Genomic DNA, 17,824 nt, shown 5'->3' on the forward strand with positions numbered 1-17,824 from the left:
CTCGGTGTTCACAGGAAAGTTGACCTACTCTAACAGGGATTGTACGAGTTTAGTAACTTAATGGGGATGAAACATGGAGTAATACTCATGACTTCCTTACTGGGTCTCTCCTCTGTTCTTTCATCTCCTCACTCCCTTTCTGGAGTAAAAAAAGAATTCTTCTCTCTGTCTCGTTTGTAATTATTTCACATCCTTGTTTCTCAGCACCCATTGTAAGTTGGACTACCAAGGCTTGTTGGCCACAAAAGCATCCCCCTGAGACAGGGAGATTTTTTTTTTTTCTACCAACTACTAAGAGAATGCAGTTTATTTGTTATATTGTTTGTAGCTATTTTCACACATATACTTTTTATTTCTGGATAGTAAAGTCCTCAGGGATAAGAATTAAGTCTTCATCTTCCTGATCTCCATAGTTCCTCCATACACTTTATATGACTTCAGTTTCTTTTAAAAAGAAACAAATGTACTTCTTTGAAGGAGGCATTAACACATTATTACATTTTATTTACAAGTAGAAACACAGACTATGGTTTGTTTGCCCAGTTATAATATTTATTAAGAAATGACAGAAAACACTATATCACAGATGTAAACGAAATAGCCAACAGGCAAGATCCTTATGATTCCCCCCCCCCCCCAAAATAGGGATGAAATCAGATGTTGAAATATGAAGAAGTCTAGCCTACTTCTTAGAAGCTGAATGTTGGGTGACGGGCTTCCATCCTCTCTGGTGACATCTGAGGAAAGTCACGTGGCTGTACCCTGGTGCCTTTGATGTTAGAAAAAATGTTATTAAATGTAGCAAAAAGTAGATTATAAGGCAGGGAAGAATTAGACTTGTGGGTAGTTCTTAAGGATTAATTCCACAATATGTCAGTTATTTTAGACCCTGAAGAAAAATCAGAAATAGTATATCCAAAGCATTTTGATAATCAGCTGGTATGTTTGCAGCATTTCTGTGTCCGTAGTGGAGAATCAATGTATTCAGTGGAGAATCAATGTATTCATTGCAGAATGATATCAGGTAGAGCCCATATACTTGGCAGCCCCCATTACAAAAACCCAAATGGAAGTCGTAGAACTTGTGGTGGTCCAGGGGTGGTTGAGGAGATACACTGTTCAGAGATACTGTGTCCTGGGCAACTGGAAATCAACAACCTGGTTTTTTAACAGGTGGGCTCACAGCAGGTGGGCTGGCAGCAGCTGGGCTGGCAGCAGTAGCAGCAGCAGGCAGGGCGGCAGCAGGACTGTCCACAGTAGGACGGGCGGCAGCAGGAGGCCTGGGCGTGGTGCAGCTGGCAGCAGGTGGGGGGTATGCAGCTCACCACACAACAGGGGGGCAGGCAGGTGTCCTCCACGCGGCAGTCAGGGCGGCACCACCTGACGCGGCAGCTCACGGCTCCGCAGCCACCCTCCTGGCCGCCACCAGTGCCACAGCCGGTCCCGCAGCAGCTGTTCTGGCAGCAGCTGGGCTGGCAGCAGCTGGTCTGGCAGCAGCTGGGCTGGCAGCAGCTGGGCTGGCAGCAGCTGGGCTGGCAGCAGCTGGGCTGGCAGCAGCTGTTCTGGCAGCAGTTGGGCTGGCAGCAGCTGGAGCCACAGTTCCCGCTGGTGGAGCAGGTGGGAAATCCACAGAAGCTAGTGGAGCAGCAGGCCATGGTGTCTGGAGTGGGGCTGAGAGTTGGGTTGCTTAGAGGTGTTTTGGTGGTAAGGTCTATGTCAGGCCTTTTATATATCTGAGCCAGCTTCTATTTATAAAAATTTTAACATATCTTCCTTGTTTTTGTTTTAAATTTGTTCCTCATTGGACCTCTGATTGGCTTACATTGAAATACTTATGACCTATTATGAGCAGCAGTTTAGAAATTGGTTTGTTTTGTAGTTTCATTTGGACTGCTCGTGTTGGTCCTTTGCTCTTTGGAATACATTTGTGGTTTTCCATGTTCAAAGAGTCCTTCCATTTTAGCCCTTGCCAACGCCCTCATTTTGTAGAGGTGGTTATTCCACGTGACGTTTTGTCCATATCTCTAAGATAATTGTGCTCTTAGTTTAAACTATTATTTTTTTCTTCTGACTATATAGACTGAATTCTTTTGCATTTAGGATATCAGAACATCCACTGAACTGAAAAGAGTACTCTTTGTGTATAATTCAAAGCTTCCTACTGGGGTACTTGGGTGGCTCAGTTAGTTAAGCATCCGACTCTTGATTTCAATTCAGGTCATGATCTCACGATTCGTGAAATCAAACCCCATGTTGGGGCTCTGCGCTGACAGTGTGAAGCCTACTTGGGATTCTCTCTCTCTCCCTCTTTCTGCCCCTTCTTGCTTTTGCGTGTGCATGCTCTCTCTATCTCTGTCTCTCTCTCTCTCAAATAAATAAACATTAAAAAAACTTCAAACTAATTTACTCCAACATAAAGTCAAATGACTACTATAGTTCCTTTGATTTCAATCAATTTGAAATGTGTAACTATTATTCATATTCTAGGCCAGAAATCTTTTCTTGTGAACAAGTGACGTAGTATATATAAAGATAGCAGAGTGCTAAGCGTCAGGTAGGACTTTAATAAATGCTTACTAAATCTGATTTTGACTGGGTGGAGTAAAAGACGTGATTCATGGATGCATGTACCACTTGTAAATGATTTAATAGAACTTTCAAGCTGTAGTGCCTCTCGTGGAGGAGTCCTTATTATTGTCAAAAGACATTAGGAAGTGCTGAAATATTTTTCTGTGTTTAATAGTTGAACCAAGTCTCAGGGAAAAACATCTGGGAGTTGTGACATTTTGAAGGACATTTCTTCCTTGAAACGCATAATCTTGTGTTTGATCTATCATTGCTACCAATTAAATGATAGAGGTAAGTGCTGGCAGCTTATAAAAAACTTGGAAAATATTTTTCTTAAAGTATCCTATATTTTGTCCTATTGTATTTTGTATTGCACTGAAATACTTAATGAGTTAAAAAATTAAAAGATTTTTTTTTTTTTTTTTTTTTTTGCTCTAGATTTGTCTTAAGTTTCCAAGAGAACATCTTTCAAATTGGGTTGCAAAGTACAACCTAAATAGTTGTTTGAGATTTCTAATACACGTGTCTGACAAACAATGTTGGTAGAACTCACGGGGTATCTCCCAGGCTGTTTGTTCTATCCTTGTTTAGGTCAGAGATACACTTTCTATGTACTTCCAGTAAAGTGTTGGGAGTTGAAACTTGGAGGGCAATTTGGAGACCAGTGGGAAGAATGTAATAGCCTAAGACATAGGAATTAAGCCTAAATGCTCTTGGAAAACAGTATCTAATAAATAGTATCTGGTAGATATTTTACAATCTATTTAATAAGTAATACAATCTCTAGATATTAGGTACACATGAAGGAGAACATCTAGTATATAAACTGGAGGGGGATTAAAATGGTAGAGCTACATGTAGGTAGAAATCCCATAGATTTGATCAACCTGAAAATTTTAGCCAAAAGTTGCTTTACTGGTTTAGACGTAATTATTACAGGTTAGAGCATTTAACTGTTTGAATAACTGTAAAGATTATTTAATGCATGGAGCATTTTGTTAACTGATGGATTCAAGCATAGTGTAATTAGTATTCAGCCTGTCTGGTTTAGACCTCATGTGTATGCTTTAGGATTATTATAAAAATGCAAATCCACTCTCCTTGAATTCCAGCTAAAGATGGACAAGCTTAGAGGTAGAAGAAAGAAAATAACCCAGTTTGCTTTACACATTTAAACATTTTATTTGAAATTAACAGGGGATATTCAAGGAGAAAGCCGGTCTAAAACATGTGGGGATCAAGAGATAGGGAGGAGACCAGAGATGTCACTGAAATGAAGTGACCCTGGAGCCTTCTCAAGCAAGGCAGGATATCTAGATACTCTGATTGATACATGTTTTCAGTGTGCTAATTCAGCACATCCAAGAGGGTCCTGACTAAACTCATTTCTGAGCGGCTTAGAAACATCATGGTACTTAGCATGGGAGTAAAATTGAACACTTCTTCTGAGATCAGAGCGGTTTGCTTAGTTTCCCCTTTCATTCTTAATCAGCAACCCTGCTTTCAACAGGTGGACTGGCAGGAGGTGGGCTCACAGCAGGTGGGCTGGCAGCAGCTGGGCTGGCAGCAGTAGCAGCAGCAGGCAGGGCGGCAGCAGGACTGTCCACAGTAGGACGGGCGGCAGCAGGAGGCCTGGGCGTGGTGCAGCTGGCAGCAGGTGGGGGGTATGCAGCTCACCACACAGCAGGGGGGCAGGCAGGTGTCCTCCACGCGGCAGTCAGGGCGGCACCACCTGACGCGGCAGCTCACGGCTCCGCAGCCACCCTCCTGGCCGCCACCAGTGCCACAGCCGGTCCCGCAGCAGCTGTTCTGGCAGCAGCTGGGCTGGCAGCAGCTGTTCTGGCAGCAGCTGGGCTGGCAGCAGCTGGGCTGGCAGCAGCTGGTCTGGCAGCAGCTGGGCTGGCAGCAGCTGTTCTGGCAGCAGTTGGGCTGGCAGCAGCTAGAGCCACAGTTCCCGCTGGTGGAGCAGGTGGGAAATCCACAGAAGCTAGTGGAGCAGCAGGCCATGGTGTCAGGAGCTGGGCTGAGAGTTGGGTTGCTAAGAGAAGTTTTTGAGTTTTGGCTGCACCTTCTACTTCTGGCCTTTTATATCTATCCTAGAGCTGCATATTGTCCTAGCATTCAGCATTGTTCCTTGATACCCTTTGCAAAGTCAGTCTCTGATTGGCTGATACCTGAGTTGTTTAGAAAGTTATAAATAGCATTTCAATAGCCTGCTTGGTGATTATTCAATTAAGTCCTATTTTGTTTCTTCTTTGCCCTCTGGATCAAGTGAATGCTTTTTATGGAAGCCAATCAGAGCAACACCTCTTTATGCAAATCATATGACAGACTAGATGTGGGCCACTCCTGGCTTGCTTCGTCATACCTGCCCTTTGTTGATCTTTAGACAGTTTATCTAAACTGAGCATTTTCTTCCTAAGTGGTCACTAAATTAAGGATCAGGACTTCATAAAAGAAAATTTGTTCAGATTTCGAATGACTAACATTAAAGTCATCAAAACATTAATCAACATCCAAAAGAACCATGCCTTTCTAGGATCTGTTGGTGCAAGTTATAGGATGCTGAGAGCTCTAACCAATATTTTTGCCTTCCACCAACCATGTACATATTCCCAACTGAAACTGTTTTTTTTTTTTTAATCTTTATTTATTTTTGAGAGAGAGAGAGAGAGAGAGAGAGAGAGACAGAGCATGAGCAGGGGAGGGGCAGAGAGAGAGGGAGACACAGAATCTGAAGCAGACTCCAGGCTCTGAGCTGTCAACACAGAGCCCGACATGAGGCTCAAACTCACGGACTGTGAGATCATGACCTGAGCCAAAGTTGGACACCTAACTGACTGAGCCACCCTGGTGCCCCCACAGCTGAAACTGTTAACACTTTTGCCGGTAGGTGGTTTTTATGACTACTAAATGAAAAATATATGCTAGTAATGAATACACCTTTTAACAAGTCAAACAGTACACAGACATATAAACAAATTTAATAATTTTCCTGTTTTCCCCCAAACACCCATCCCCTCCAAAACTAGTACTTCAGAAATAATCAATATTAACAATTTGGTATATATTCTTTGACACCTTTCTTCCTGCTTTTGCAGACATAAACCAGCATATACATAAGTAAAACTAAAATATAAATAAAAAGTAAAAGTTGGGATCTATACATACTTATTTTTAAAAATTTTTAATTGTAATAAAATACACATAAAATTTACCATCTTAATCATTTTTAAGTGCACAGTTCACTAGTGTGAAGAGCATTCACACTGGTGTGTAATCAATCTCCAGAATTCTTATCTTGTAAAACTGAAGCTCTATATCCATTAAAGAGCAACTTTTCCATTCTCTCCTCCCTAAGCCTTTGTAACCACCTTTCCACTTTTTGTATTGATGAATTTGACCAACCTAGATGCCTCATATAAGTGGAATCATACGGTATGTCTTTTTAATTCATGGTTTATTTCACTTAGCATAATGTCTTCAAGATTCATCCATGCTATCAATGTATCAGAATGTTTTTCCTTTTTAAGGCTGAATAATATTCTGTTGTACGTATACACCACAGTTTGTTTATGTATTTGTCCATCAGTGAACACTTGGGTTGCTTCCAGCCTTTTGGCTATTGTGATTAATGTTGCCATGAACACGGATGTAGAAATATCTTTTCAAGATACTACTCTCACTTCTTTTGGGTAGATACCTAGAAGTGGAATTGCTGGATCACATGGCAGTTCTATTTTTAGTTTTTTGAGTACCTGCCATACTGTTTCCCATAGCGGCTGCACCATTTTACATTTCTGCCAACAGTGCACAAGGGTTCCAATTTCTCCACATCCTTGCCAACACTTTTTGGGTTTTTTGAGAGTAGACATTCTAGTGGGTATGACATGGTATGTCCTTGTGGTTTTGATTTGTATTTTTGTAATGATTAGTGAGATGGAACATCTTTCATATGCTTGTTGGACATTTGTGTATCTTCTTTTTTAAAGGTTAACTTAATTTTTTTTCTTTAAAGTTTAGTTATTAATTTAGAGAGAGAGAGAGAGAGAGAGTGTGTGTGTGTGTGTGTTGTGTGTGTGTGTGTGATTGGGGGAGGGGCAAAGAGAGAGAGAGAGGGAGAGAGAGAGAATCCCAAGCAGGCTCCACACTGTCAGTGCAGAATCTGACTCGGGGCTCAAACTCACAAACCATGAGATCATGACCTGAGCCAAAATCAGGAGTCAGATGCTTAACCCACCAAGCCATCAAGGTGCCCCCATTTGTATATCTTCTTTGAAGAAATGTCCATTCATGTACTTGCCCAATTTATAATTGTTTTTGAGTTGTAGAAGTTCTTCATATAGTCTAGATAATTTGCTTCTTATTAGATATATGATTTGCAAATGTTTCTCCCATTCTATAGATTGAATTTTCATTTTGTTCATTGATCCTTTAACACACAGAAGTTTTTAATTTTGATGTAGTTCAGTTTATCCACTTTTTTACTTTTGTATGCTTTTTGTGTCATATCCAAGAAATCACTGACAAATTCAATGTCATGAAACTTGCCTCCTGTGTTTTCTTCTAAGAGTTTTATAGTTTTAGTTCTTAACTTTAGGTTTTTTTTTTTTTATCCATCTTCAGTTAATTTTTGTATATGGTATAATGTAAGGATCTACCTTCATTCTTTTGCATGTGGATACCCAATTTTCCAAGCACCATGTTTTGAAAAGACTGCCCTTCCCATTTAATGGTCTTGACACCCTTATTGAAAATTATTTGACCATATTTGTAAAGGTTTCTCTCTGGGCTGTCTCTTATATTCCATTTGTCCATGTGACTGCCTTTATGCCAGTACCATACTGTTTTGATTACTATAGCTTTGTAATATAGTTTGAAATCAGGACATGTGTTGTCTCTAGCTTTGTTCCTTTTTCTCAAGATTGATTTGGCTATTCTGAGTCTTTTGTGGTTCCACACACATTTTAGGAGTTTTTTTTTTCCTCTTTCTGTGAAAAATAATCTTGATAAGGATTGCAATGAATCTGTAGATTGCTTTGAGTAGCATGGGCATTTTAACAGTATTAATCCTCCTCATTCATGAGCATGTAATACCTTTCCACTTACTTGTGTCTTCTTTAACTCTTTCATCAGTGACTTCTAGTGTTTGGTACACAGATCTTTCATCTCCTTGGTTAAATTTATTCCTAACTATTTTATTCTTTTTGATGCTATTGTAAATGGGATTGTTTTCTTAATTTCTCTTTGTGGTAGATTGTTGTTAGTGTGTAGAAATGCAACTGGTTTGGTGTATTCATTTTGTGTCCTGCAACCTCCAACTGTACTGGTTTTGTTGACTGGTTCTAACTGTTTTTTTCTTATTGTATTTTTGGGGGTAAGGTGGAGTCTTTAGGATTTTCTATATATCATATCATGTCATCTGCAAGTAGAGACAATTTTATTTTTTTCTTTCTTATTTGGATGTCTTTTATTTCTTTTTCTTGTCTAATTTCTCTAGCTAGGACTTTTAGTACTACGATAAATAGAATAGGTAAAAGTGGGCACCCTTCTCTTTTTCCTGATCTTAGAAGAAAAGCTTTCAGTCTTTTATCACTGAGTATTATGTTAGTGTGGGCTTTCATATATGGCTTTTATTAGGCTGACATAGTGTCCTTTTATTCCTAGTTTGTTGAGTATTTTTGTTTTTGTTGAAAGAGTGTTGAATTTCATCAAATTCTTTTTCTCCATCTATTAACCATGTGTTTTCCCTTCTTTATTCTGTTATGCAGTGTATTACATTCAATGATTTTTGCATGTTGAATCATCCATGCATTCTAGGATAAAATCCCACTAGGTCACGGTGTATAATCCTTTTAAGGTGCTGTTGTATTCTGTTTGATACTATTTGAAGAATCTTGCATCAATATTCATCACAGATATTGGTCTCTAGTTTTCTCCTCTTGTAGTGTCTTTGGCTTTGGTATCAGAGTAATGCTAGACTCACAGAGTAAGTTTGGAAGTATTCCTTTCCCTTTAATTTGTTGGAAGAGTTGGAGGATGATTGTTTTTAACTTTTCTTTAAATATTTGGTAGAATTCACCAGTGAAGCATCTGGTACTGGGATTTAATTTGTTGGGAGGTTTTTTATTACTAATTCAGTCTCCTTGCTGGTTATAGATCTGTTCAGATTTTCTATTTCTTCATGATTTGGTTTGGATAGGTTATGTGATTTTAGGAATTTATTCATTTTATCTAAGTCATCTAATTTTTTGCCCTATCCCATACCTATCAGTCATTCTTTTAAATAGCTATGCAGTTTTCCAGAGTGTGATCATACCACACTATATTCAATCATACCCTATTGATATATCCTCAGTTGTTTTTAGTTTGTGCTTTTGAATTAAAAAAAATGATAGAATTTCAAGCTAAAGAGAATTTAAAGGAATCCAGCTTTTGGTGATTATGGGTGGGTCACATGATACAGCGATCTGAGCCCTTAACTGAGAACTAAATTAAGCTAATTAAACTAAATAAGCTTCTCAAACTGGTTCTGCCATTATGTGATTCTGCAACTTCAAAAAAGTGACTTACTCTCTCTGAACATTGGTTCATTCATCTGTAAAATGAGGTGATCTTTCAGACACCTCCAGGGCTAAAATTGTGGAATTGCTTTCCCGGCTCATTCGTTCCTTAAGGGTATGATCTACCATGTCTAATTCACCTTGGAATCCTATGTAGTGCTTTCTGCACCATCTTCAACGAAGGCACTCAGGAAATGCTGTCGAATAAAGGAAGGAAGGAATGATTGGCTGTGTATGGTACTGATAAACAGCCAAATTTGCATCTTACCCAAGTCACATGTCATTTATTTTATACTTTTTTTCTCAGCAGGAGCTCTTAGGTAGTGATACCTGAAAGTGGTCAGAAGTTAAAATCGAAGGAAAAAGAGGACAAAACATGTTGCTATTTCTATTCTGTTCAAGGGTGTCTTCTGGGTTTGATCAGGTCTCTAGAAGATATGTCGGGGAAATTGATTCCTTGCTTACATGTTATCCTTTATTCATGCTTTCTAATTTCTTGATTTTCTTTAACCCTTGCATGAATAAAGTGTTATAATTTTAACCCAAGTAATATTTTTAATAAAAAGGAGTATCTTCAGCTCCCTCCAGTTCTAAGTCCAAGAAACCACAAATTAATCCTGAGCCTTGTCCAAAAACTACCAAGATTTATAAAACATTTCCTGATGCTTGTGTTTAAATATGTATAAATTCATTGTATGTTATGTATATACATCCATTGTGTATTATGTATGAGTGCATGTGTATGCATAATAAATGTATTTCTAAGTGAAAATTTTAAACCAAAGTAGATATGTTATTATCCTCACTTTCAGTTTAGAAACTGAGATGGAAATTAGAGTAAAGTTCTCCATCTGACCAAAAGCGAATTTCCTCAGAGAGGCTTTCCCAATGTGTGGTTCTCTTGCTTTATTAGGCAAGACTACATGTGAATGGAAGAGTGTAATATATTAGCATATGTTACCATGGTTTGAAGATTGCCTGAAAGAGCATTCCTCTAAGAGACTTGAAAAAAAAAAATACATCATATCTGGCTTTGGATTCAGAGTTCCTGACTGCTATATTTTTCTGGTTGTGAAAGCTCTTTGTGAGGTCAGGATATGGAAATAGAGCTTGTGCCACTTCTGAGGCCCTGTATGACTGCCTTTGCTGTACTTTTTATGGCATTAACCTTTAGTAGATCTAATCAAATTTCCTAGCATGATATAAGAAAAGCAGTGTGGGATATCAAAAACAGATTAAAATCTTTTGTGACTTTCTATGAAATACATATCATGAATAAACTCAATAAAGAAAAAAAGAGATATTTGCTGCACCAAATAGATATAGTTTAATAGACCTTGGTATATTATTCCCCTTTCATAAAAAGTGCAGTTTGCAGGATGGTGGAGTATAGGAGGTGAACATATCTGAGGACAGATGGTTCTTCCGTGGCGTTGGTGGCAGAATCACAGAGAGTAGATTCAAATGTGTCCTGAAAGCAAATTGGTTGTCCCATTTCTTGAGTCAAATTTGTATTTTGGCGGCCTTCCTGGGAGAGATCAAAGTCTTTCCAGAATTGAATGGAATCAGATAGATCTGTGAGGCCTAAATAGCCCCCACCACAAAAAACAAATAACAGTTCAAGAATTTGTTAGTGGTCCAGGCGTGGTGGAGGAAAGAATTAGCTCATGAATTGATTTGGAAGTTGAAACTTCAACTTGAAAATCAGCAACCTTGCTTTTAACAGGTGGGCTCACAGCAGGTGGGCTGGCAGCAGCTGGGCTGGCAGCAGTAGCAGCAGCAGGCAGGGCGGCAGCAGGACTGTCCACAGTAGGACGGGCGGCAGCAGGAGGCCTGGGCGTGGTGCAGCTGGCAGCAGGTGGGGGGTATGCAGCTCACCACACAGCAGGGGGGCAGGCAGGTGTCCTCCACGCGGCAGTCAGGGCGGCACCACCTGACGCGGCAGCTCACGGCTCCGCAGCCACCCTCCTGGCCGCCACCAGTGCCACAGCCGGTCCCGCAGCAGCTGTTCTGGCAGCAGCTGGGCTGGCAGCAGCTGTTCTGGCAGCAGCTGGGCTGGCAGCAGCTGGGCTGGCAGCAGCTGTTCTGGCAGCAGTTGGGCTGGCAGCAGCTGGAGCCACAGTTCCCGCTGGTGGAGCAGGTGGGAAATCCACAGAAGCTAGTGGAGCAGCAGGCCATGGTGTCAGGAGCTGGGCTGAGAGTTGGGTTGCTAAGAGAAGTTTTTTGTGTTTTGCTGGTCACTTCCACGTTGGGCCTTTTATAGGCCTTGGCCAGCTATTATTTACATAATTCTCAAAATGCCTTCCTTGTTTGTATATAAATAATCTGTCTCTGAATAATAATTGCCCTATTCCTGAGTTATTTGTTCAACCTCTGAAAGCCTTTAAAAGTTCATTTTATTGGTCTTCAATTAGGATTCTTAACCACAGTCAGGTAGTCATTGGCGTTCATTGGGTACATAACCCATAATCCCCCATATTTGTTAAAATTTGCTCATTGCCCTAAGAATAATTGATGCCTCACCTTTACAGAGTGTCAGTATTACTCATTGGTGACCCTGATAATGGAGCTCTTGGGTCTCACGTGACAGTTTAATTCCCAGCAACATGTCTCCAGTGTCAACTGCTGCCCCTTTATCTTTCTCATCTTCAGTTTGACTGTGAAGCAAAGTGATCCAGCTGGCCAGAAAGGGATGCTTTTTGGGGGGGGCTGAGAAATGTGGATGAATTGTTACTGATCACAGATTCTGGAGCACGTATGTGCCCAAGTGGTTCTGACTACTTTGCACGTATCATTTCATTTAATTTTCACTGCAATCCTTTGGACTCCGCCTATACATCTCCCATCGTCTATATCAGGAAATTGAGCCTCAAGCAGATTTATGTCTGTTGCTCAAGTTCACACCAACAAGTGGTGAATCTGAAATTTGAACCTATGCCATCTGACTCCAAACTAAACTCTTCAACCACTACAGTTAATACCCTGTTTTCCGTGTCAGCAGTTGTTCCAGAGAAACTCAAAGGGTAAAGGAAAGATGTAAAAATTTGCCCACTCTTAACTGTTTTTCAAGTCAAGGGAAGAAATGCAGAGCTTAGGGTGAATAATAACACTATTAGAAACTTCTCTGAAAAAAATTTTTTTTGACTACATAACAAGCTTCAAGAAAATTTTGTGTGCTAAAATGGTTGACCTCCTTGACTTGTGACTTCATTCAATCTTTGATAGTAGAATGTCCTATAGATCTAAATGTCCTTAACTGCATAAAAATCACACTCAGTATATTGACACTGGAACATGTGACATACCAGTACATTAGATCAGCATGCAGTTTACTGTAGATATTAGCAAACTATAATATAGTTTGAATGAGGCAGCAGATGAGGTTGAAGATGAAGGTTTTGTACAGGTACAATGAAAGGTCACCTGGCCTTCATTGAGTATGGACTCTGTTACAGGCAAATGGATGTTAAAATGCCACTTACATAGTTTGAACCACAATGCCAGGTGTTAGTTTCTGCTTCTTCAGGAATGACAGTTTTGAATTTAGACCATAATTCTTCCCAAATCAGAATGAAGGCATTTACAAATCCCACATCAAATTTGAATTCAAAGGTATGTGATTTTTTTGCTTCCTCTCCTTAAGCAAGTCTACATCATGGATTCTTCGATTAGCTAATTTTCCCACTGTGGATGTTTGGAGTATGTAGATTTGTCCCTATTATAATCTCAGGAGCTATTTAATTCATATCTAAATTCAATATCTTTGATACTAGAAGCATTTATCTCCCCTTGCAAAAAATTCAGATATTTGAGGAGTTGAAATACCTACTGACTAGGGCACCAGGGATAGGTAGTGTTATCTGTTGGGTCTCCATTTCTATGCTTTTCTGCTGTGGCACTGTTTTCAACATCTCCCTTGGTGCAAAATTTAACTCAATTTTCATTTTTCTGGTCTTTAGCTGCCCTCAGAGAATTGCTAATAATAAGTGTTTTTAGGCAGAGTTCTCCAGAGAAACAGAACCTGTAGGATATATATATATATATGTACACATATATATATGTGTATATATATATATATATATATATATATATATATATATATATATAAAGAGATTTATTGTGAGGGATTGGCTCACACAAATGTGGAGGCCCTCACCAGGAGCACTAAAGTATGAGGGCAGGAGAAGATGGCTGTCCCAACTTAATCCATAGAACAGTTCGCTCTTCCTCTCCCTTTCTGTTCTATTTGGGGTCTCAATGATTTTGATGATGTCCATCCACATTGGTGAAGGCAATCTAATTTACTCATTCTACAGACTCATATGCTAATTCCTTCCATGAACACCCTCACAGACACACCCAGGAATAATGTTTTACTAGCTGTTTGGGGATCCCTTAGCCCCGTCGAGTTGATACATAAAATTAACCATGACATAAGGTATGACACTTAAAATTTGAGAATTCTCCTCTTTTGCCGCAGACTAATCTGAACATTCCCTTATCTCTCCTAAATAAATCAAGAAAATAAAATTATTTACTCCATTTCTTCTTGATTGGTTTTCATACAAATAGAGTAACAAGTTATAACCAATTTGTGATATTTCCCTGTGTAGATTTTATGACCGTTTAAATGCTGGAAATCACTATCTATTGTCTTCTTGGAGAAAAGAATGCCAGTAACTTTACATTTAAAATGATTTTATTACAAGGCTTATTCTCTTTGGTTTTCATTACTTCATTTAAGCGATGGGGTCCAGATCCAATAGTATCATAAGAAGAAAGGATGTGTTTGTCTCTTGTTGAATGTCTGCCTTCTGTTTATAGATATTAATATATTGAGTTATGTTTCTTTAAGGTGTCATGGTTCTAGGTTTCTTACTGTAAGTTTGGGGGTTCTTTCAATTCCTTAAGCTCCATTTTACTAGTTCTCTAGTTCAGTTGCATCTGCCATAGATTCCTGAGTGATAAGACATGGTTGATATAGGAACCAGTTGAACATCCCCAACTTTTTACTCTAAATCAAGTAATAAGATCTTTTTCTCTTCTGAATGCCAACCTGCCTCTTTTGGTGCTTTGAGATAAAGCCATTCTAAGTAAAAGTACATCCTAACCCATTGAAAGACAAGAGAGTGGTATTTGAGGGACATCGAGCATTAAACATGTTTTAGACACATTGTGTATGAATGTGTGGGTTGTGCCCTGATGGGGGAGGCTCTGTCCACTCAGAAGAAGGAGAATCTTTTTCATATAAAGATGATGTAGGCTCAGTAAGCTGTGTATTCTTCAAACTGTTTCTACCTAAAGGTGATGCCTTTTTCTAATTCTGGTAAGGTTGTGCTAGTGAAGACCCCATCCCTTTGACTTACTTCTTTTTCTTTTTTTTAAGTGTTTATTTATATTTGAGGAGGGGAGGGGCAGAGAGAGAGAGGGAGACAGAGGATCTGAATCAGGCATGAGGATGCTGAAGCAGAGAGCCCAACGTGGGACTCAAACTCACCAACCATGAGATCATGACCTGAGCCGAAGTTGGATGCTGAGCCAACTGAGCCACCCAGGTGCCCCTGACTTACTTTTTAAATCGAGGTGAAATTCACATAACATACACTAAACCATTTTAAAATGTACAGTTGAGTGGCCTTTAGTGCATCCACCTTGTTATGCAGCTACCATTCCTCTGTCTAGTTTAAAACCTTTTTCATCACCCAGAATACCACCTGATAATCTTTAGTAATTACTCCCCATTCCCCCTTTATCTCCAGCCAGTGATTTACCACTTTGATTTTATAATCAAAGATTTTATCCATCAAAATGGAAGTTCTTATTATGTATTTTTTATTTGATCCTTGCTTCATTCTAGAACTTTCTCTGGAGATTAGACTAAGAATGGGCACAGTGTATGCCAGTATCGTGCTCGTTTAAATCCATTCTTGTGATGAATATTTATTTTCTAGTTCATGGTACATGAACGAATTGTATAGATGTTGTAGAAGCACCAGTTGAAATTCCCTTTCATCATTTTCCAAAGTATATTTTGAGGAACACTAGTGTTACAGGATGCTAGTTGGTAATGAATGGAGTATTCCCCAACTAAATCAGTTTGGGAGTAATAGTTATAGAGCTTTCTTTAATATTCTGATGTGTTTTACAAACCTTCAACATGGTGCAAATGCATGCAACATTACTTGACCATTGAATAATTTTTCCTCATTGGGCGTCTGAAGAGACTAATTGTCAGTGCATCACCTGTTTAGGAAATAATCCATCCTGTGCCTGGCAGGGATGCTGTAAGCAATGAATGTCAATTCTTCTGTTTTCCAGTTTTTCTAACCTGGTGCCCAGGCGGGTGAAGGGCCTTGCTCCAGAATCCATGGGTCCGGGGCTCCTAAGTGGCTCAGTTGGTTAAGCCTGCAACTCTTGGTTTCAGCTCATGTCATGCTCTCATAGTGTCTGGGTTTGAGCTCCACATGGGGTTCTGCACTGACAGTATAGAGCCTGCTTGGGATTTTCTCTCTCTCTCCTCTCTCCCCCACTCTCTCTCCCTCTCAAAATAAATAAATAAACTTAAAAAAAAATAAGAATGCTTGGGTTCTTAGTTACAAAGTGGGGATTAGAACTTGAGATGTCTTTATATCTTATGCTAGTACTTTGAAATCTTATGCTTCCTGTCTTTCCAATTATGTATTATCCTTTTATATCCCAGATAGTTGAAAGACTTGTACACAGAATTGTATATGAAGGAAATGAATAAATTTGGTAATATCTCAAGAAGCTAAATAACATAAAAATTCCTTTTTGTAAAATTGATCTTCTGGAACACCTAGCCTGTCAATTTGCACATGTGAGGACCTCGGAGAATAGTTCCTTAATACTGATATATTCTTTTACCATAGATTTTGGCTGTAGAATATTGGACCATTTAATGATAAAACAAAGGAGAACCATTTTTTTTTTTTTTAACGTTTATTTATTTTTGAGACAGAGAGAGACAGAGCATGAACGGGGGAGGGGCAGAGAGAGAGGGAGACACAGAATCGGAAACAGGCTCCAGGCTCTGAGCCATCAGCCCAGAGCCCGACGCGGGGCTCGAACTCACGGACGGCGAGATCGTGACCTGGCTGAAGTCGGACGCTTAACCGATTGCGCCACCCAGGCGCCCCGGAAAACCATTTTTTAAAGACCTTTAAAAAAGGGAAAAATAAAGAAACACCATAGTGCCATACCACAGTTACTGAGATTTTGAAAAATCCAAATACCCAATATCAATAACAAATTCCAAAGAAAAGAAAGCTCCAACAATGACTTTGTCATTGAAGAATAAACATTTTATTAAATCCCAAATCCAATGAGCTGTTGAACTATTTCAGGTGGTATTTATAGTAAAAGTTTTATACATTCCTCTTAACCTTGTAGGACTTCTGTTCGTGTCCAGGTTTATGAAATATTTTTGGTTTTCGATTATAAATTAATTTACATCTTAGGAAATTTTGTAGCCATTTGCAAGCTGTGTTATGGGTATTGGAGCTCAGAAGTTTATCAGGACTCTACATTGTCTCATTTTGAAGTGCCAGTTTCTTAGGATTCCTTTAGAAAGAGATTTTCAACAGGTGGACTGGCAGGAGGTGGGCTCACAGCAGGTGGGCTGGCAGCAGCTGGGCTGGCAGCAGTAGCAGCAGCAGGCAGGGCGGCAGCAGGACTGTCCACAGTAGGACGGGCGGCAGCAGGAGGCCTGGGCGTGGTGCAGCTGGCAGCAGGTGGGGGGTATGCAGCTCACCACACAGCAGGGGGGCAGGCAGGTGTCCTCCACGCGGCAGTCAGGGCGGCACCACCTGACGCGGCAGCTCACGGCTCCGCAGCCACCCTCCTGGCCGCCACCAGTGCCACAGCCGGTCCCGCAGCAGCTGTTCTGGCAGCAGCTGTTCTGGCAGCAGCTGGGCTGGCAGCAGCTGGTCTGGCAGCAGCTGGGCTGGCAGCAGCTAGTCTGGCAGCAGCTGGGCTGGCAGCAGCTGTTCTGGCAGCAGTTGGGCTGGCAGCAGCTGGAGCCACAGTTCCCGCTGGTGGAGCAGGTGGGAAATCCACAGAAGCTAGTGGAGCAGCAGACCATGGTGTCTGGAGTGGGGCTGAGAGTTGGGTTGCTAAGAGAAGTTTTTTGTGTTTTGCTGGTCACTTCCACATTGGGCCTTTTATAGGCCTTGGCCAGTTCCTGTTTTGTGATGAACAGCATTTTTATCCTGTTACTCCTTAAACAAGCTTTTCCAGAGCCCTTTGATTGTTCAAATACTGTTATTTTAACTACATCCTCAAATTAGTTTTTCCTTTATTGCTAAGCTAATACTCACTAAACGTGTCCATCCTTGGTAGAAATGTTGTTTCATTACGCAATGCTGTAATTTTTCCTCAAGTCTCAGCTTCCATTCTGCATTTATGGTCACATCACCTGACCAAGTGACTCTCACTGATAAGATGACACAATTTGGGGGTCATATTTACCAAAATTCAAGTCTCCGGAAAAAAATGTTAACAATTGACTGCTATTTATGTAAGACTATTTTCCATTATATATGATTAATAAGATTATAGTCTCTATAATCAGGCAGATAGAAACTCTGATAAACTTCACATTAATAGAAATGCATTTAGTTTCCAGAAAATGGTCTCCAATTTCAGTGATCTCTCCTGAACTCCACACATTCATA

At 40.1% G+C, this 17,824-nt stretch overlaps 4 protein-coding genes and 1 long non-coding RNA gene across 6 annotated transcripts in view; 1 reads left to right on the plus strand and 4 right to left on the minus strand.

Annotated features, from left to right (window-relative positions):
* Positions 1–17,824, plus strand: part of LOC123603662 — a 114,896-nt gene that overhangs the window by 40,489 nt on the left and 56,583 nt on the right. The window lies entirely within an intron of this gene.
* LOC123603652 (keratin-associated protein 1-3-like) lies at positions 531–1,706 on the minus strand. Its single transcript, XM_045488799.1, has one exon. It carries the CDS (start codon positions 1,653–1,655, stop codon positions 1,167–1,169), a length of 489 nt encoding a protein of 162 aa, XP_045344755.1. The 5' UTR covers positions 1,656–1,706; the 3' UTR covers positions 531–1,166.
* Positions 3,726–4,636, minus strand: LOC123603650 (keratin-associated protein 1-3-like). The gene has a single exon (XM_045488797.1). It carries the CDS (start codon positions 4,573–4,575, stop codon positions 4,072–4,074), a length of 504 nt encoding a protein of 167 aa, XP_045344753.1. The 5' UTR covers positions 4,576–4,636; the 3' UTR covers positions 3,726–4,071.
* Positions 10,435–11,369, minus strand: LOC123603653 (keratin-associated protein 9-3-like). Its single transcript, XM_045488800.1, has one exon. The coding sequence runs from the start codon at positions 11,307–11,309 to the stop codon at positions 10,851–10,853; it is 459 nt and encodes a 152-aa protein (XP_045344756.1). The 5' UTR covers positions 11,310–11,369; the 3' UTR covers positions 10,435–10,850.
* LOC123603651 (keratin-associated protein 1-3-like) lies at positions 16,432–17,236 on the minus strand. Its single transcript, XM_045488798.1, has one exon. The coding sequence runs from the start codon at positions 17,230–17,232 to the stop codon at positions 16,729–16,731; it is 504 nt and encodes a 167-aa protein (XP_045344754.1). The 5' UTR covers positions 17,233–17,236; the 3' UTR covers positions 16,432–16,728.

This window comes from Leopardus geoffroyi, chromosome E1 (genome assembly GCF_018350155.1).
Source record: "Leopardus geoffroyi isolate Oge1 chromosome E1, O.geoffroyi_Oge1_pat1.0, whole genome shotgun sequence".
Lineage (NCBI taxonomy): Eukaryota > Metazoa > Chordata > Mammalia > Carnivora > Felidae > Leopardus > Leopardus geoffroyi.